The sequence below is a fragment of the Lingula anatina genome, chromosome 2 (assembly GCF_051362555.1).
Source record: "Lingula anatina isolate TDL-2025a chromosome 2, LinAna3.0, whole genome shotgun sequence".
NCBI classification, from domain to species: domain Eukaryota; kingdom Metazoa; phylum Brachiopoda; class Lingulata; order Lingulida; family Lingulidae; genus Lingula; species Lingula anatina.
The window spans coordinates 12,832,044-12,852,941 of NC_141768.1; the positions used below are offsets into that span (position 1 = coordinate 12,832,044).

Consider the following 20,898-nt stretch of genomic DNA (forward strand, 5'->3'; position numbering starts at 1 on the left):
TGTTTTGCCTAAGAGTTCCATTTTACACGTTTCGCCTCATTTTTTGCAACAATTAAAAGTATATTTCTTACCTTTGCTTGTACTTGCAGCTCTTGGTGTATAAAACATCACTCACTTGATCTGACACTTTCTAAGAGGTACTCTTCCTCGTAACCAGTCACGTAGATCTAACATAGCAAAACAAACATATGACCTCACATCCTCTATGAGATCATGACGTTGCTTACCTCAGAACGTCACGTTCCTACGTTCACGTTCAACAAAACATACCTTGTACAACCAACACCTATAGATATTCCACTTGATGTTGCAAACTGAGATATGCGGACCTCATGTCTAAAATGTACTCTGCCATAGCGTCATAATCTAACTGTCTCATGATGTAAAAGAGTATGCAAAAATTCTACAATTAGCCAAAACAAGGTGACCATTCACTCACCTCAGTAACATCAGGGAAAACGCACATGACCTGTGACCTCACACCCTTTATGTGATCATAACGTCGCTTTCGTCAGAACGTCACTACGCTACAGGTATCAACAGCAATCATAGAATCAAGCAAAATCGAATATTTGGCTTGCATTTTGACCTACCAAATTGCTCGTTCTCGGGGGTTTATTTTTGAACGCTGCTTTCAATTTTACATCTTTCTTTTTGTGAATATTCATGAACGAAGGCAAATGACAGGTGAAAAGATCCATATATCATGATATTTTGATCATATCCATATACTACGACTAATAGTCTACCGTATGGGATCATTAGAAACGGTATTATCATTTTTATAACGATGAACTTGATGAACACAGCTAATCTACCTCAGATCCAACCACACAATAGATACTTTACAATATCCCCAACAAATTATATTTTGGCAAGAATTCCAATAAAATGCTTGCAATAATTTATCGGTCTTTCTTACCTTTGGTGAATTATGTCAAGTATAGAGCTTGTTCTTTGCGGCGCTTGTTGTATTTAACATCTCCCAATTGATATGTAATCCTTTAAGTTTCCCTCTTCCTCGTAACCAGCCTTGTAACATAACATAACAAACACATGACCTCACATTCTTTATGCGATCATTACGTCGATTACGTCAGAGCGTAACTTCCCTACATTCACGTTCAACAAACCATATACATAAACAAGCAACAGCCAGATGCTCCACTTGAAGTTGCAAACTGAAGGATATGGATCTTATGTCTAAAATGGATGTGGCCATAGCATCATAATCAAACAATTTCCTTTAACATGATGTCAAATGTATTAGTAAATTTCTACAATGTGCTTCTCTGTAGATTTGAGGGAACTGAAACAAGGAAAACGCGTATGACCTCAGATCCTTTATGTGATCATAACGTCACTTTTGTCAGGACGTCACTACGCTACATGGATCAATAGATATCATAGAAAAAGCAAAAGCTGGATATTTGGCCTGCGTTTTGACGTAGTAATTTGATAGTTGTTGATTTTCAAATGGAAACCGCCATCGAGACGTTAACAAGCAGACATATTCATAGGGTTTACTTCTGAATGCTTTTTAATATGTCAGAAAAACATCAGCGGTAGGCCTATATATCTGTTTAAAAATATCGATGAAAGAAGACGTGACGACAGTTGAAAAGATCCAGCTACCATGATACTTTGACCATATCCAAATGCTACGACTAGTAGTCTAAAGTATGGAATCATTAGAAGCGGCGACATATCATTTTTTAACGATGAACTTAATTATCATGGAGAATAAACCTCAGAACCAATCACACAGTTGTCTTGTAAAATCCTCATAATTATACTTTGCCAAAAATTTTATTACATTTTGAACTTTCTTGCAATAATTGAAAGGTCTTTCTTACCTCTGATAAGATTGTTTCTTGCACCCCATTTCCATAGATTAGATCGACCTACTTTAGATCGACCTAACTCCCTGGGGGTTCACGCTAAATAGCTGTCAGCCGGGCGGACACGAAAGTTAATTACCCCCTTACTGCTTGTAATAGGCGGGACGGACATTTAAGTCGGATTATCTGAAAGTAATCTAGTGAGACTCCCCGCGGGATAGATCGATCTAAAATCTATGGGAATAGAGCCTTGTAGTGCTTGTTGTATAAAACATATTCCAGTTGATCTGAAATTTTCCTAGATTCATTCTTCTTCGTTACCAGTCTCAGTCTCTTTTACCTATGTTTACTAGTGATCCATGGAGCGAAGTGACATTCTGACAAAAACGACGTTATGATCACATAAAGGGTCTGAGGTCAAATGCGTTTTCGCAGTTGTAACGGAGATGAGTGAATGGTCACCTTGTTTTAGTTCCGTCAAATCTACAGAGAATCAAATTGTAGATTTTTGGCCAAGTCTTTTTACATCATGCAAGAAGAAACTGTTCAATTATGACGTCAATGGCAGCATCCATTTTAGACAAATGATCCATATCCCTCAGTTTGCAACATCAAGCCCAACATGAAGCAGCTACAAAAATAGTTCTGGAATAAATAAGCTGATAACTGCTCACTATGCCACTCAGGTGTGACACCTGAATATACTCACTCATGTAATTCTGGGTCACATTCATCTACACTCAGACCACGCTCAGACCAGTCTCAGACCAGAGAGGGTGTACAACAGTTTCTTTCTCTGAGACTCCACAATTATGTAAGTTTTATTTTAATTTCATGTATTTATTTCATGTATCTGTTTTATTGTAAGGTATTTTGTACTTTTTTGTTTTAGTGACCAGCAATGTACTACCAGCAGCACAATATGGTGATACGCAACTTTCAAAATAAAGACGAGAAACCAAGCTGCGTTCAATTAAGTCTTAGAACTATCCCGATACAGTCTCAGCCCAATTCCAATAGTCAACAGACAGCTCACTTGCGACAAAAGGCTTGGGCCTGGATAGCTAATAAAAAAAGTGATGCCTAAGGAACAATCAAAGTAGCGGCAAAGTCCTAAGAACAAGCCATTAGTATGGGAAAAACAGTGAAGGCTTCAGATAAAATATTAGAGAGAAAATACCTGCATTTTTTTTTTTTTTTTTTTTTTGAAATAACAAATGAGTAATATATGGGGAGACAGTAGCGAGTATTGAACACAAGTTTTTTTCCAATATGCACTTGGACCAGTATGATGAACATGTCAAAAACACTTACCTTAACGCAATCAAGATGTACAAACAATACAGTAAAAATGTAGATGAAAATTCAGACTATCCCATATAACTAAAAAAGGGAGATTCCCATATGTACAGGTTACAGAAAGGATTGGTCAGAATTTAAAACAATATGGCAAAGTAATTACTTCCATTTGGTCCACTTTATGAATTCTTACGATCAAAGTTAGGGATTCTCAAACAAACGGCCAATGATCAAGCATTATTAAAACCTGTCAAAACACAAAAACAAAGTCATAGTCACAATGTAAGAGCACTTCAGAGTGACAGTTGTTTTTTGCACAATAGCAACTCTCATACCACTAGTCAGTGTAAACTGTTTTTATGTCTTTCAGTGCCTGCGTTCTGGTGTAGTAAATTTTAATGTACTATAAAAATAGTTTTTCGATTTAAAATGGAAACAGCTATCAAGACGTGAATAAACATATTCAAGGGTTTATTTTTGCATGCTATATAACATGTTTGCAAAACATCTACGGTATACCTGTTTGTGAATATTCATGAACGAAGACGAGACCATCTACCATGATATTTTGACCATGTCCAAATGCTACGACTAGTCTATCGTATTGAAACATGACAATCGGTGACATATCATTTTTATAACGATGAACTTGATAACCATGGCTTATTATATAAAAAAAAACAGCAGTTGATGACATTCTTTAGAATATTAGAATATTCTCAAACTTTTATTTTGGCGAGAATTTCAATTTAACGCTTTTTTTGCAATTTTTTTTTTTTTTACCTTAGGTATGATATGACAAGCAGGCCTACACAGCTTGTTTCTTGCTGCTCTTGTTGTATAAAACATTTTCCACTTGATATGGAATTCTTTAAGATCCCTCCCTTCCTCGTTACCAGTCTCGTAACATGACAAAACGAACACATGACCTCACATCCTCTATGAGATCATGACGTCGATTACGTCAGAGCGTCACGTCCCTACGTTCACAGACCATACACATACAAGTAGCAACTAGATGTTCGACTTGATTTTGCAAAATGAAAATCAGCAAACTTTTATTCAAAATGTAGCAGAACGCAAAACGAAAAAAAAAACCCGGTAAAAATCATTAATATAACTATAACTCTTTAAAGGTCGACTTATATAAATCTGGAAATTTCCGCAAAATTGTCTTGAAATAATTTTGCAAACGCAATTGAAGAGATCTCAATGTCGGTGTCGTTGAAAATGGACTTTATTATTTTGTATTTTATATTTATATTAAATTTTATAAGTAATTTTTTTTATTGTAAAAAAAAACCAGAAAAGAAAAAATCAAAGTAAAGCAGCCAGTGTATAAATTTTCATATTTTTAATTCTAATTAAAGGCGAGCTACAATATTTGATAGGAAAATTACAACTCGTGGCTTAAATCTCATTAAAATTTCCCTTAAAATGCCCTGCTTCCTATAAAATTGTAAGCTAAACAGTACGCATGAAATGAAATAAGGCTGATACATAATATGTTACCATCAAGTCTTTCACTAATAAAAGTTTAAGAGTAGCAAAGTTAGAGTTTAGAAAAGTACAAGATAAAAAAAATATAAACTTCTGAATATCAAATATATATTAATATTTTCTGTACACGATTAGACAATAAAATTTATCTTGCCCCAATCTCCATTTAAACGAGATTGAACTCTTGCAAATTCCCTGCATAATCTTTTGCATTTATTCACAGTTTTTACATATTAGAAAGTCTTATGGTATTTATTCCTTTGGTAATTAGTCTAAGCCAAGTTGTTCTCTTGAAATAAAATCAAATAAAATGCATAATCAAAATATACACTGTTATATATGAAATACCAAAAACACTTCTACAAATATTGTAATCCACAATCATTATGATTGCTTTTGGAATGTTTTTCTTGTAATTATTGAGCACACTTGCCTGTTAACCACAGTTAACTACTAAGTATAAAATAGCTACTACTGATTGACTAAGTGTAAACAATGGGATCATTTTATTATTTAATTAATAAAATGAATTAACTATTTTTCTGGTAAAAATAACTAACCAGAATATGTTTCAAACTTCAAATCTCAAACAGAGCACATTCCAAAACAAGAGTTTACAACTACGAGATTCCACAGCAAAACAACTTATCCACCATCATAAATGCTTCACATGAAGCCATAGCACCTTAACAAAGATTCATTATTCAAGCAAAAAGCCATCTTGGAATGATAAGATTCCCTGTTCAATACCATGAGCATTGAATTAAATCTATATTAAAGAAACAGATTTATGTTCAACCCAAGATATTTCCTGCTTTGGGAACTAAAATAGGAAAAGTGATGTTGGTGTTGAGTGGAATGGATTGGGAACATGAAGCTGACATATTTGACTATCAAAATTAGATTCAAACATTTAATGGTGTCTTTCCAGTCAACTATCATATTTTTGTATCCTTACTATTGCACACCTTCAAAGCACACAAGAAATGAAAGAACTACAATCTAGGCAATTCTGATAGCAAAAAATACAAGTAACTGTGACAAAGATCAAAACTGATTCTTAAAGCATGACATGCAAGTTCTCTAAATTTGTATAAATAGAAAGTGCCCATGTACTTGCATAAAAAAATAAATTCAACACATTTTAAAAATCATGCATCAAGTGGGGTTTTACCCAAGGCACCCTTTTTTGGTTAACATAAGATATAAGTAAGATTCTTAGTAGTAATTAACTCCTAAATCAAACAAAAACACAAAAGTAAAATAATGAAGAAATCCTGCACCAATATCTGAAAATGAAGAAATCCTGCACCAATATCTGAATAGACAGTAGTTCTGAATAACAAAAAAAAAAAAAATAAAATAAATAAATAAAGCACAGCTGTAGTGATCTAACTAAGCAAAATTATGCTTCTTACACTGAACATGCCTCTCTTTTTAAACTAAGAATGCTGTTGCTTAAAGCTACATTGTAATCAGAGCTCAGTGTGTATGTGCTCCATGGTACTTTTTCCATCTTGAGGCTTCTGTTGCTTGTTTTCTGAGTGGTGGTGGTGGTGGTGGTGGTGGTAGATTCGTGATTTATCTTTAAGCTCTAGGACATCTGCTACCTCGTCCTCCTTATCGGAGTTGCTGTCTGTTATCGAATCATGTGTTGCAGCCATGTTGTCATTATCATCACGTTCCTCGCCGTGCCCTGAAATATGGGTATAGACAGAAATATGTTAACCAATCACAATCAAATATACACTATGACCTTTTCTTTTCCATTGCATAATAAAAAGTCTCATAATTACAGTCTCAAAAAATTTTAAGTATAAACTTTGTGACAGCAAACTTATAATTTAACTGCTAAATCACGCTGTACAAAATGGTTTATTTATAGATATCTTTAAACATGAAACAGAAGCTTTATTCCCAAACCTGTTCCTAGCCATTCTTCTCTTTTATCATCGTCAACAGGACGAGGAGCTGAATCTCCACCGTCTGGATACACCAAAGGTAGGAAATCATGACCTGGTTTCAATGGTTTCCAATCACCCTTTGGCAAAGACACTGCAAGGCATTTAGAAGTTATGCTTTATTTAATAAGAGAACTTTAATGAATCTGTAACCTGTATGTAGCAACTGCAAAGAAAATATCAAACTAAGTTGAAATGCTCTTATTTAATTTTGGTTCTTATTCAAAGTATAGAATGATTAATCATTTTGGACTTGGGGCATATACCGATGAAGTTCCAAGAAACAAACAAATAAATGCAAATTTTTTCACTTACAAATATCTAATCAACTCAATTATGTTAAAACTAAGCTAAACAAAAACATCGACTTATAACCTCAACTCTTCAAAATTATAACAGTACAGGCTTCTCAGAGTCTTATAAAAAGTGACTTTTAAAGAATAAGACCTGATTTTACAGAATATACTGACCGGTTGCCTCACTGTTCCCATTCTGGACATCTTGAAGCCACTTCATAATGGCCTCCCTACTCGTATCAGTCTTGCTATATACATGAACTTTTCCCTGAAATTATTATAAAATTCTAATTTTCCTTATTCTAAATATTCATGCATTATTTTGAGCTCACCAAATTTTGAAAATAAGTTAGCAGGACTTTATATAATTAAATTTGTTACATGTTTAAATACACTATTTTAAGTTACCATGATTTCACCATGTCCTTAAGCCCTTGGTTCATAAATTCATATTAATTGTACTTAAAACTAGTGACAATTCAAGTAATACTCACCTCCTTGTGGTTGACAACAACAACAGCAGGAAATGTTGGGTTATTGACATATTTCTTCAGAAGCACTGTCCCTAAACTAATATCATCATACCTGAAAAAGTATTATATTTTAATGTGTATGGTCCTGTAGCCCTGTGGTCCTTAAAGATAACTCGAGTATCAAACACCATAACATGGGAACAAATTTTCAAATTGCTGACATCACTTAAGTCAATCTTCTGTCAGAGAATGTGTCTGTTACATGCAAGTCACTTATAAGGACCTTTTTCTGATAATTGTCTTGTTCAAATATGAACAGAAACAATCATTAATATAGGACTGTCTTTATCACAAATTTTATAGTGTAACTCGGTATAGAACTTTCAGCAACTTCAGTCACACTGAAGAGACTGAAGAGATTGCTGTTGTAGTCAGTTTCTACATAAAAGAAATCACGTACACATCCATCCAGGCAAACTGCATCTGTGGCACTTCCCCACTGGCTGCAACATGGCCAAGAGTTGCATGCACTCCATCTGCTTTGAAGTCTTCACCAAATAGTATGACAAAAGGCAAGCCTTTGCTGTAGTAGGATGGAAGTGTCATTGGAGTCAACTCAGGCTACAATTACAAGAGCACATCTTATACAATATAAAATAAAAACACACTAATGAAATAAAACAAAAGCAGTACTCAGCAGATTTAGATATTGAGAAAATTCATTTAGAATGCAGATTGGTGTTTGGCCAGACCAACCCAAACTTAAAAGGTGTACACATCTAAATATCTTAAACATCCTTTTCATTTTTGAACTGTTCATAAAGTTGATCTCCACCTAAAGATAACAAACAATACTAATGTGATAAAATAGTTCAAAATGTACTTCATTTTTACTTGGTTAAAATCTCAGCAATGTTTTAGCTCTAGGCAAATTCTACCAAATTGAATAGGGTATTGCAAGGGGGGACTCATACAAACACCACACTTACAAACACAGGCAGCCGAGCTTGTTTCACAAATGCTGATAGTTCTTGTTCATTTGTGAGGGATCCACGGTACATAACATGAGGTTGGAACGGATCTGCTGTCTTCAAAACCACTATAGCTGGTGACTTTGCCTTAAAGTTTTCTTGTCTGAAAATATGTACACACCCTTATTATAATATTTTGTGGTTCTATATACAATTCATCATAGGAAGACCAAACAGCCCCAAAGATTAATAATTACAACTTTTTATGAAAAAAATATCTATAATTTCATAACTTACAAATATTTCTTGGACGTTTCAAGGTCTACAGCCAAACCAAACACAGCTTCTGCCCGTAGCTTTTCTGCAACCTTGTTAAAAGTCTCTGTCTCTGTAATATTGAAAGTCAAAAATACTGCACAGTAACAAACATATCCAATTAGATCTCCATAAAGACAAACATGGCAAGACAATTACAGTACATCATATCATATTGAAAATGCATTTGCATTCATGTAAAATTTAAAAGAATTTTTTATCGACAATCATGTGAACATAAAAAGAAAGAGGCAAAATTACCAAAAGCATATTATAATCGGCCAAATAATTTTATTTACTCAGCTGGTAAAAAAACTAACCTACCTGTCAAATCAAAAAATCAACAACAGTTCTTTTTTAACTTTTTTTGTCTCTTTTGTCATGTGCATGTAAGTCTGCCTCACCTTTTCGAGAAGCATCATTAAACAGTGCTAAAACTGAAGTATTATATATGTTGTCAGTCTGTTCAGGCAAGTTGCTGGCTATGAACTGGGAAAGTTTTTCATCAGATTCCAGGGTTACTGGAACAGGCTTTTGGTACCTGTCAATCAAAAATAAAAACACTAAGCTATATTAAATCTAAAGAACATGTATAATTTGCTAATGACTATAGGCTTGGTTGGGATTTTACACTTCTTATCGCATTTAAATCAAAGTATGCCTTCCACACCACATTTGTTCACTGTAATTGACTTCAAATAGGCAATCTCATGTTAAAAAACTGATATTTTCCATCAAAAGAGTAGAATAAGTCAAATCTCACAGACCAGTTGTGATAAATCTTCCTAATAAAAGAGCTGCAAGAGTTATTGTAGTTTGCATCATTTTATTTCATTTTTACAGTATTTCTCTTACATTTTTACAGTTTTAATAACAGTGTCTCCATCCCACATGCCTTTGTACTCCACTGGTTCCATATTCTTATGGTATATTCTTAAGACAGGGTACTGGGTAATGTTTTGTTTGCCTGTAATGCAGTTTTCTTAGATAATTAGTAAAGCAAATGTAAATGATCACTAAACTAAATGCCATGTACAGTTAAATATAGAAAATATCTATATATACTTAAAATCTTAAAGAGTGGCAAAAGTAACTGCAATGCTCATTCCAAAGTACAGTAAAATTTGTACAAATTAAATATTCATATTCAAATTTAATAATGGACAAGGGACTAACATTTACATAAACACAAATATACCATTAACAGATATTCACAATGATATATTTTTTGTCATAAGGTTTCTTACCACACACATCAGTCCAATCCCAGCACTCAATGCTCGCTAGAGGACTATCAGCACTATTTGTATAAACATCCAAGGAGGCATCAGCAAAGGAGCGAAGGAAAGCCATGCTTTCCGCATCCACTGTAAAACATGAATTTTTTAATTTTACATAAAGGCACACAAGAAATTTTCAAAACAAGTTTCAGATTTAGCACAACATAAGGCATTAAAATAATATGCCCAATACACAATGAGACTAAAACAAATCACTTCAAATGAAATTTAAAGTATCAGACTGCGGACTTGAAGTAAGAAAAGGATTCATATTTCTATTTTCTTTTTTCATAAGGACTGGTGAATCCATATAGTCAGTAACTCAGTTTTAGAATCATTGAGCAATCTTGCAATAACTCACTCTTGAAGTAAAACAAAACAGCAACAAGGTCCTTCTCTTGGATAGTAGTTGGGAATGTTTTATCTGTGAGAGTGGGTATGAAAGTTGTGTTTATAATTTCCTCTGCCAGTTTCAACCTGAACACGGATTCCTCCACTGCATCATCTTGAGTATCTTCACCCTCCACCTCCTCCTCATATTCTGTGGAATGGTTGACATTATGGTTAATGGTAACAAAGCACATGAACAGTGAAATACTGAACAAAGTCAAATTGACCTTTGCCTCAAAAACATTAAGGTAGATTTTTTGTATCAAAATTAGCATATTCAAAAGCCATTCGACGAATTATTTGCCCTCCCCCCCCCTCTCTTTCTTGCATTTACCATAACATGGCATAACTGTGGCTTTTAACATGTTTGACCAAAGGACAGTCTTATATGATCAATATGAACATCTTCCTTTCTTTTTTACTCATAAGCAAAAAATGTACAAGACCATACACAAAAAAGTATGCTTGTAAACATATGCTTTAAAATATATCTTCTTACTGCAACAATGTACAGATGTTAAAACATTCTATTTGCTATTCTCAAACTTTTTTATGTAACAATAATCAAAACTTTTTCAGTACCCATTTCCATCTCCTCCTGTGTGTCCTCCTCACTGCCTGATGTGGTTTCTTCAAGGAAATCTTGCATGAACTTAGTAACAAATGCCAAGGCATTTCCCTCAGAGAACTCGTCATTCATATATGAAACATCCTTCTTCTGAAAGCAAAGAGGGGTTGGAGACATTTGCCTTTTATAATTGAAATAAAAATGGGAAAGAATATAACATATATGACAAAAAGAAAGAACAAAGGTTTAACTCCAGCATACAATATTTTCATCAAACACAAACACAATTAGCAGGTTTTGAAAAAAATTAAGGCCCTTTATTTACATTAAGAACTAGAATCCCTAACTACAGCCTTGCAATAGTACATGAACAATGATGCATGGTCTTATAATAAGTATTATTAAATAATTCTGATCAAATAGGCATTCCAATTTGCAATGAAATGTACTCAGTATTGATTACCTGTGGCTCCAGCATTTGGACGGCAATATTTGGAATCTCAGTGGGTGGCTGGAGGCCTCTTGACTGAAGTACACCCTTTCCAACTTTATCACTGTAAAACAAAAAAAAATTGCATTTTTGGGGGATTACAAAGGTATGAGAGAGAGAGAGAGAGAGAGAGAGAGAGAGAGAGAGAGAGAGAGAGAGAGAGAGAGAGAGAGAAACAGGGGGGGGGGGGTACAAGGCCTTACAAGAAAACTGTTACAACCAGTGCTCAGGTAAAGTTGAGAAATTAAGAAAAATAAGAGATTGGGGCAAGAGATGAGAATTTTACAAAATTTCATTGGTTCACTTACACATCAACTGTAACTACCCCAGCAACACCTTCAAAAGTGAGAGCTAATTTCATGGCTACGCTATCCACATAAACTTTCTCTATCTGTCCACTGTGCATCACATAGACAATCCCCTTCATCTCATTGTCATATGGAGTTGTCGAGTCTACTAATGGGTGCTTGGAAAAAATAAACAGTCAGAGTTATTTATTGTGAACTAAAAATATTTTTTAACTTCCACACAAGCGTAAATGACTGATTCCATTGCAAAATGTAAAATGAAGTCTTTATTTCCTGAACAAAATTAATACACAATGTTCTATACACTTTTGTTTAAGCCTTTTTTTCTACATAGTATGTGGTCCTACAGAATGATAAAAAATAATTAAATGCTGCTACAATGAAATACATTATAATTTGGATTTAAGCAGTCTTCATAATATTAACATAAAATATGCAGACTTTTTAAGTTCACTAAATCTAGAAACAGATCTTTAACTGATGAGACAAAAAAATAAAAATTTTCTCATTTACTCAGTATGTACTCAACTTACCACTAATGGCAAATATAGAGTTTTGCTGTATTTAATAACAGAGGCCAAGTCCATCTTGCCTTCATACTGGTTACTGTCACACTTGCCTGTTGTAGCCCGTTTACAACGAAAGACCCACATCAGAGCTTTTTTGTTGGTATCACCATCACTGTAAATTGAAAAATAAGGGTTCACAAAAACTTCTGGCACATATATAAATACTATTAAGAAATACCTTCACTTCAGTCTTTACTACATATTTACATTGGTGTTCAACCTTAACAATACTCCATGGTGGAGGTTAAATTGGCATTTTTAATCACAAATTTGTGTAAATACTTACATCATTTTACTGACAACTTTCTTGTCTGTTGTCAGTGCAAATTTGATGCCTTTGGTGTGGTAAACAAAAGCAACCCACATGAAAATTCTATGCTCTGAAAGATGAAGGTATCATATATATGTAATTCTTCACAAAAACACCATGTGTTGTTGTCATTTACTTTGACTAAATGCTCAAACTATCCAAACAATGATAACAAAGACACCATGTTTTCAATATACTGCTCCAAAACATTTTCATCATAACATTATGAAGATACAAAGCATTCTATTTTGTGTTTTAAGTAGTCAAACTTATAAGTCAAGTTACTTCAAGTTGGCTTATAAAATTGAAAGAAGACCTTTAAACTTATCTAAAAAAAAAACTAAGAAAAATACTTTTCTCCATATATATATATATATATATATATATATATATATATATATATATATATATATATATATATATATATATATATATAAAATCATTAAACTACACTACATATTTTGAAAAAAAAAGTTTGTTTGAACATTGCATCACTTCACTACAAATAAACCTACCATAACTTCCAACTGATTTCAGCCATGCAAATACAATATCATTCTGTCCCTGGTGTCTTTTCTGCAATTCCCCAAGTTCCGACTCAGTACTGATAATGGGCACTTCTTCTAAAAGAGCTAATCTGGAAATTAAGACATAATATGCAATTCAGTTCTTAGGTTATTATTTATCCCAGTAAAAATTTAGAAGTTTGACTTTGACTTTTGGATATAATTCTAAGGATCAAAGATCCTACTTCTATTCCTTTTGGCTATATAAACATGGCCATTCATAAACATGTTCAGTCCATTCATGTTCACGGAAACCAATTTACAGAAGGGAAAAAAGGTTATCTATTGGGTACGACAACAGGAGTTTTCAATGCAACTTCCTTTTATCCTAAGTTATGACTTGTGTTTAATCTTCCACAAACAAAACTCCACATTTCTACATTTTTCAATATTTTCCAGACTATGTGGCACCAAAGATAGCTACATGCACCCATTAACATAGAACTACATGGCTAAAGTAAATGAAGCATATGATGAGGATGATGAAAAGAATTATTAATGGCTAGGCAACTATTCATCAAGCCTCAAATGGTAGATTCATCAAAGTAGTATATCTCTCTTGAGGAATTAATTATGAAAGAAAATTTCATTGCTGTGCAAAATAAGTGAAATTACTTGACTGTTTAAAACATGATCATGTTAAGTGTTGGGATGAGAACTGATGCAATTCTTTCTTATCTCACATCCTTGTGACAACAGCTGTGAAAAATAGGAGATATCAGATAAAACATAGACATCTTTTTCATAAAAGCTTAGCAAGCAAACAAGTCAATATGAGACACATCCTGACAAATAGCTTTGATGTGATAATGATAATAAATGCCTGTTTCAAGAGGTTTAAGTGAACAATACTATAATGTTAAAATTTAAAAAAAATCCATTGTTTTTTTGTTCATATGAATGTGCTGCAGAATTGACAGTTAAGATATTACACCAAGTTTTAACATATTACTCAGAGACTCAGTTCATATTTGTTTTATTTTACAGAATGCCTTGTGTTAAGATGCAAATAAAATACATGTGCAAATCACTGATATTTCACCTTGAATGAAGTATTTGAATTTTAGTCTAAAACATTTAGTCTAAAACATTTGTTTAATGCATTTATCTCAGTTTATGGCTTTTTTTTCTTTTTTCTTTTTTTTTTGATGGTCTATAGCCATAGAAGCAAATTTACTAATGTTAGCTGTGGTTCTTTGAACATGTATTGTGCTTCAAGAGGATGATGTCATGCATCAAAGATATAATCACATAAAAATCACCATTTTCATTTTAGATATTTTTTGCTTAAAACATCACAAGAGGCTAATAGAAAAAGTGTGAAAAAATGAAACAAACACGGATTGAAATGAGTGAGGAATCTTGGAAATTCACCACCTATAGGATTTTATAGTATTTTTTCAAATGATTTTGAAAAACAGAAAAAATTTAGATATTTTTCCACAAAATCAAGGGGTTAAATTAAGAGATTTGCTTTTAGAAAGTCATAGTAATAGCAGATAAATATTTTTGCACTGGTGATACTCAGATACAAAGGTTTTATTTAATGGTCACAAGTCAAACTTACTGCAACAAATTCCCTATGATAGAATCCACATCAAACATGGTATCCAATTCCAAATCCATGAATTCTGCACCATCCCTGAAAAGATTCACATACACCAAAATATCAGTAAAATTGTAAAATTGACCAGCATTCAAAATGAGCGCAAATAAACTTATGACTCAGAATATAATAAATAATGCACATTTCAATTTCAAGTTTGTAATTGATATGAAGTGAAAAATCTGCTGGGAAATCAAATTACAAAGAGATCGACCCAGACTATTTGCAAAAATAACCATCTTCAATGAAGTTTCTTCATGACTACTCATTTATCAAATGAAGGTTTCCTGTAACAATTAAGAAAAGACAACGGGTAATCAACTTTCATTAACCCACTTCTGGTTCAGTGAAACACTTAATAGGTTATATCACAAGGGAGAAGACATCAAAAAGATCCATAATGTGCACAGGAAACCTGTGAAAGAACAGAAAATAGCTAACACAGCTTTCAATGCCTACCTAAATGTGTAAACACTTCTCTCTGAATTCTTCTTTGAACAATATGGCTGCACTGCATGTTGTTGACAGCTTACCTATGTAAAAATTATGATACATAATGCATTTTAAAATAAAAGAATTCACCTGGGTATAAGAAGTGTGAGAAACTAAAAAACTTTAACAATGTTACTATTTCATATAATCTCAGTTAGCATAATTAAATGTTTAAAAAAGAAACAATTTAACATAAAATTGTGTGAATTATGAAAATAATTTCAATATACACACTCATATTAACTTTTTACAACTAAAAAAATTGCTTAGAAAGAGTGACTATTTTCTTTTCCTATAGCTGGCCTGAATATATCTATCAACACAGAAACCTTGCACTATTTTATCTCATTTTCTTCAAATGATATTTCACTATGCTACACTGCACTAATAAGAGGACTTCTAGCTGTTGCATAATTAAATTCGAGAGATCTCAGATGATCAACTGGTCTGCTCTTATGTAACTACCACACCCCTACACAAAACCCCAGAGCAGCAGACTAGATAATAGCTGAATTGGATGTAATCACAAAGCTGGACACCTGGACTTAATCCTTGCTTGACCATTTAGTGACAGGGGCAAGGATACGCACTACTTCACACATAGGTGTAAAATACAAAGGGTATGTGTAGCAAGGAACACTTGCCACCTGATCATTTCAAATCCAACAGAGGACTTTCATGCAATTTTGTACAGCTGTAAGACCTCTGGTTTTGAATAATATTTCACCTAACTGCCCGCATTCAAATAGCTTTTTTTTCTCGATAATTTGACACTGAATTTCAACAAACACCTATAACTGGTGTATATCATGCAAACATGCAGGTGAATACATTTCAGAATGTGGATATTAAAGAGCTGGATGCATATACCACCCACTAACCAAAAATTAAAACTAGTTCATTGCATTACCTGAACTGTAAATGTAATGTACCCTAATTTATAATTTGTCAAATAGGGTCCAGCCCATCATATAGATTGAGAAATGGCTTGGATGGTATACTTTATACCACAAAAGGAACAGTAGAATGACTCAAGGAAACAGAAAGACTAAATAAAGAAAACATTAAACTACATACTTATAATATCTGTGACTTAAAAATCTCAATATCACTGTCATGAAAAAATATACTAAAAATCATAAATACAGTAGCAGATTAATGATAAGTAAATTAATCAGTCTAAGCATATTTTCAGTCATGACCAGTATTTTGGTCTTGGAGGGGACTCAAGCAATGGTATAACCATTTTCCAGATATCATACTAACTATAGTGATGATGTACAGCAAAATACACATTAAAAATACATTTTTAAATAACAAATAATCACGTCTGGTCATTTTACAACTCCACAAAGTTAAAAGCAAAATGCAATATATTATAGTAGTAACATTGTTGCAATGCAGTAAAATGCATGCAAAATACAGTGATAAAACACAGCAGCTTTTAAAAGAAGCTGTAAAAAATGATGAAAGTATAGACACCCAGCTACAGGGTTAGTTTAAATAATGAGAACAAAATTATGTGCACGGAAAACTGCACTTATAATTTAGCCAGCATACTGTGACACCAAGAGATTTGTATGATAGATAATAATGTCAAAAATGACTGAGTAGTTATCAAAATTTGTGCAATTATGGCATTGTATTTAGTATATCATAGAAGAAGAGAGGATTTCCTTTGGTAGGACACGATAAAAATATTTTGCCGTTTGAGAAAGCCATAACAGATTTCACATTCTTCATTGAAACATCTTTAACACAAAAGGTACAAAGACAACACAACTAACTCTAACAAAACACCAATAAATAAATAAACATATAAGTGTACATCATAATTACAAAGATAGTTATATATATATATATATATATATATATATATATATATATATATATGGATACACAAGTAGAGTACTTTATGATCATTTGCAAGGATTGATCTTCACGCCTAGTCTCTGCTTACAGCGCATGGGGAATCGCACACTGGCATTATGGGTTGGTTCAGACATGCACAGAAAGGCTGTCTCTTCTCCACACACTTCTGTATAAATATGAGCAGGGCATAATCATATCCAGATTTGGTGTTCACATGATGTGTGCAAATGTATGTGGTGGTGATGGTGTTGGGGGGGGGGGGGGGGGGGGAGGAGGAAAGAGGCATTCATAACAATACATAAAAAATGTATGTAAAAGCTTACCTTGGCTAGTTTAATATTAAACACAGCTAACATTCTTGCAGACCTTTCATACTCTTTTAAGAACTTTGATAAACCAGGAAAGTCTGAAATTAAATGAAGCCTAGTAATTATTTGCAACAATCATCAAAGGAACTTAAAAGGAAAAGTTTCTGGACATAAAATGATTTAATAACAATCATTCTCATGCTGTATAATTATAAGACAGTGGTGAAGTCTCTTTATATCCATATGAAATATGAAGATCATTGTTACACTGAACAAAAGAAATTTTAAACCACGGTTTCATTACTGCTCTGCACTTATGAAATATAAACCAGTTTACAGAAAGAAAACAGGTTTTATTCAATGCACATATAGGTTACAATGGCCTTGTCAATCCATGTGTGGAACAGGAATGATAGGTGAAGGAACTAGCCTTTTGTTGACCACAATGCCCATAATTATCGAAAGAACCCAAGTAGCTATGTGGGTATCCAGTTATATATATACTTGTACATAAGTGTAAACCAATGTCTGCATACTACTTTGTGCAGAAGTAAAATTACAGAGAATTTTATGCTTTACACATTTCTTTCTTAAATGTTTTGTTTTTTTTTTTTGTACAAAATTTTCAGTTACCCATGTTTATGCAAAAGGTTTGTTTACATCCTTTTTAGATAAAAAAGAATTTCTTCTGCTAAGTGTACTAAAATGACAATTGTATAAATTATTTCCAAAACTTTTAATCAGATTTTCTTTGACTTTTTTATTCACATTATGAAGACCTGACATGATATCACAAGAATAGTTTTATAAAGTTTTCATAACATCGAGGTGACAGCTGAGCAGGAGAAGAAACGCGCAACTTCAAGACCAAAATGCTACCACACCTCAATGTTCAAACAATTCTTTCAATTCATCCTTTAAGTATTTCTTTTGCAGTATTCGTCATGCACACCTGTTGCCAAATTGTATATGAGCAGAAATAATTGAAAATCTAAGCAGGATGTAAAGCTTAAAAGTTTCACTCCCAGCCATATGTTCTTGTATCTTATGAAACTTGGATTGACTTACCTTTTTTGAAAAAATATACAGCAGTAACCGTGGATGACTTGATGAAATTATTGTAGCTTGCTTCGTCCAATTCTTTGGCTATTAACTCTTGAGCTTGACATGTGCTGAAAAAGTAGAGAACCACAAGTAAAAGACACGACACCTTAAAACAAGCCATGTTGACTGCTTGCTGCTCTTGCTGCCCTTTGACCTAATATTGTCCTAGTTTTTCGTTTTTATCCCCAAGTGGCGCTCGCATCCAAGAGGTCCCATATGACGTTAATCAAAGTTTGTAAATAAACGCAGTGCTCCTATTTTAGCAATTAGCACCATACGGCTTGTGTCATACCAAATTGAATGAAGAAAAATTATTTAAATTAAAATTTGTTTATCACCGAAGAATTATAAGGCTATTTAAGCTTATTAAACAGATATTTTTTAGTTTATCGTCCCTCCCTTGACCTATATTTGCATAATCTAAGATGATGTCAGTCTACGCAGGCGCACCTGCTCCACCCTTCCCATAAGCCCATGAAGTCGGCCATCTTGAGTTCAGCTGGGAGAAGCTGAAAGCCAGGAAAGGTTGAAAGGATTGGAAATAAGATCCTTTGCACATTCAGAGCGAGCGTAAAAGGGATCGCGCCGAAGGTATAGCCGCAAAATAGGAAGAACTGTGCCGATTTGTGAAAATCTGTTGTATATTTTAAGTGTTATCTTTAACTAAAAGTTCGTCATGTAAGTCACTGTAATGTTTCATCCGTCGACTGTCAGACGTACATGCCTTATTCAATTTGGAGGTTGTAGAGGCATAAAGGGAATTAAAGTTGCTGGTGGATCTACCATGAGATAGCATCAAATACGCTGTAAAATCTACCATCGCACATCGCATCAAAATGACAGCTATAGATCGCATCAAGAAGCTGGAGACACTGTATTTGGGAGGAGTAGGGAACAGTGATATGCTGGCTCTCAGTATGGAAACACTTTTGGACGTCCTCGTAGTGTTGTATGATGAATGCTGTGGCTCTACTTTGAGGAGGGAGAAGAGTGTATCTGAATTTGTGGAATTTGGTAAGTCTGTGTGCCACTTAAGGAATGTTGATATAACTGTAGTACAGGAGCATGAGAGCAGGAAATATAACCCGAGTGATATTTGTTGTAAATAATAAACCTCTGTCTTTATCATGAAGAGGGAAGTGAATATTTCTTGACACGTTCTTGTGGTGGTCATATATTGTAATTAAGATTTTCTTTCATATTGGCTTTACAATGGTTATTATTTCTCTTGCAGTTCAAAATATGTGCCTCCATTAAAATTGTTTTGTACCTTTGTATTCTTCCATGCGTGTCATATTTTATCAGTATCAGAGATTTGGACAGTTATTTTGTGAATTGAAATCTTAATTTTTCCAGACAAATTAGTTGATGGAACATGTGCTTGGATAATTAAAGAAAACAATCAATACCTGAAAAGATTGTAGTCACATGGTACTGTATGACTCATTGCAGTCTCCAATAAACCTTGACATATGCTAGGTTGTAGTATTTGTGTAAATATGAAGGTGAATGGTTTCCTGAACTTATATTGTGGAGTGAAGAATTTAAGCACATTTGTCTATTGACATGTTTGTCAGCATGTCTTTCATTGGTGAATGTATATGGCTGAACACAGTTCAGTTATATTTGGTTATTATTGACTGAAGCAGCAACTGTTCAAAGCTAAAAAAAAAAGAAGTACAGAAGCCATTTTTAGTAAACAATGAAGCAGATTGTGCTAAGCAGAGTAAAGTTTTCTGATTTACTGCACCTATTTATACCAAGGAGATTATTGAAAGAAGGGGGTGTCTAATGAGAAAATGCTAAACTTGAGATCAATATATTCTGTTCCACGCCCTTGTACTAACCACACGCCCCCTACAAGCTTCCTCTAGGGTGCTTGTGTATTGCAGAGGAAAAGGTTAGGTCAAAACCTATCACCTTGGCTTTGGAGCATATACCTGCTTCCTTACAGTCAGTCCATTAGGTTTGTTTTCTTCTTTTCTATAAATGTTGACTCAACAAACAATTGAGTTGTGCATAGGCTCAGCAGCAGAAATATATTGTCTGGCTTCTTACCTCTAACATTATCAAGACAATTTTGCTTTCCAAATGTTCTCTTTGTTTTCCATTGTAAAGAACCAAAAATATCAAAATGTGGGTGATGAGTTTAACAAAAGGTCTCTAAGTGCGTAGACCTCAGGCATGGGAAAATTCACCTGAGCCTTAACATCCGTTGCAAGGCCAAAGTTTGTTATAAAGGTGATGAAATTGATAAAGGTGTGGATTTTGAGGGTTTTATTTTCAAATCAAGATATGCAAAATAGTTAGAATTGAGACTGACATATTGTGCACTGGTGCAATGTATGCTTTTATTATGTCACTGCATTGATAGAAATG

General features: G+C 33.6%; 2 protein-coding genes and 1 long non-coding RNA gene across 8 annotated transcripts in view; 2 read left to right on the forward strand and 1 right to left on the reverse strand.

The window, feature by feature from the left end:
- Window positions 1–1,869: 1,869 nt before the first annotated feature.
- LOC106170851 (uncharacterized) lies at window positions 1,870–6,015 on the forward strand. The gene is made up of 2 exons (XR_001239251.2): window positions 1,870–2,655; window positions 2,734–6,015. It is a non-coding gene; the product is annotated as an uncharacterized LOC106170851 (long non-coding RNA).
- On the reverse strand, window positions 4,480–18,684 carry LOC106170855 (thioredoxin domain-containing protein 16). Its single transcript, XM_013550849.3, has 21 exons — window positions 18,484–18,684; window positions 17,431–17,513; window positions 15,203–15,276; window positions 14,705–14,779; window positions 13,087–13,208; window positions 12,548–12,641; window positions 12,226–12,373; window positions 11,693–11,850; window positions 11,358–11,448; window positions 10,909–11,044; window positions 10,298–10,477; window positions 9,904–10,023; window positions 9,512–9,623; window positions 9,061–9,197; window positions 8,639–8,729; window positions 8,360–8,504; window positions 7,831–7,991; window positions 7,392–7,482; window positions 7,072–7,165; window positions 6,564–6,695; window positions 4,480–6,336 (listed from the first exon to the last, which is right to left on the reverse strand). The coding sequence occupies exons 1-21, from the start codon at window positions 18,638–18,640 to the stop codon at window positions 6,116–6,118; spliced, it is 2,622 nt and encodes an 873-aa protein (XP_013406303.2). The 5' UTR covers window positions 18,641–18,684; the 3' UTR covers window positions 4,480–6,115.
- Window positions 18,685–18,975: 291 nt separating this feature from the next.
- The window catches only part of LOC106176436 (serine/threonine-protein kinase MRCK alpha), a 40,505-nt gene continuing 38,582 nt past the window's right edge, over window positions 18,976–20,898 (forward strand). For 5 of the 6 annotated variants that reach the window (XM_087004437.1, XM_087004439.1, XM_013558814.3 and 2 more), the window contains exon 1: window positions 18,976–19,533. In XM_087004437.1, coding sequence (XP_086860563.1) covers window positions 19,356–19,533 — 178 coding nt within the window. In that variant the 5' untranslated portion in view covers window positions 18,976–19,355. The remainder of the gene's footprint in view (window positions 19,534–20,898) is intronic. The other variant, XM_087004440.1, reaches the window with a different exon arrangement.

Bases quoted from the DNA above. Each gene is read 5' to 3' on its own strand.
- LOC106170855 (XM_013550849.3), bottom strand. From the start codon at position 18,640: ATGGCTTGTTTTAAGGTGTCGTGTCTTTTACTTGTGGTTCTCTACTTT. The intron at 12,374-12,547 runs GTAAGTATTTAC...TTCAATTTACAG, and splicing joins AAAGTTGTCAGTAAAATGAT to TGATGGTGATACCAACAAAA. The intron at 7,166-7,391 runs GTGAGTATTACT...TAATAATTTCAG, and splicing joins TTGTTGTCAACCACAAGGAG to GGAAAAGTTCATGTATATAG.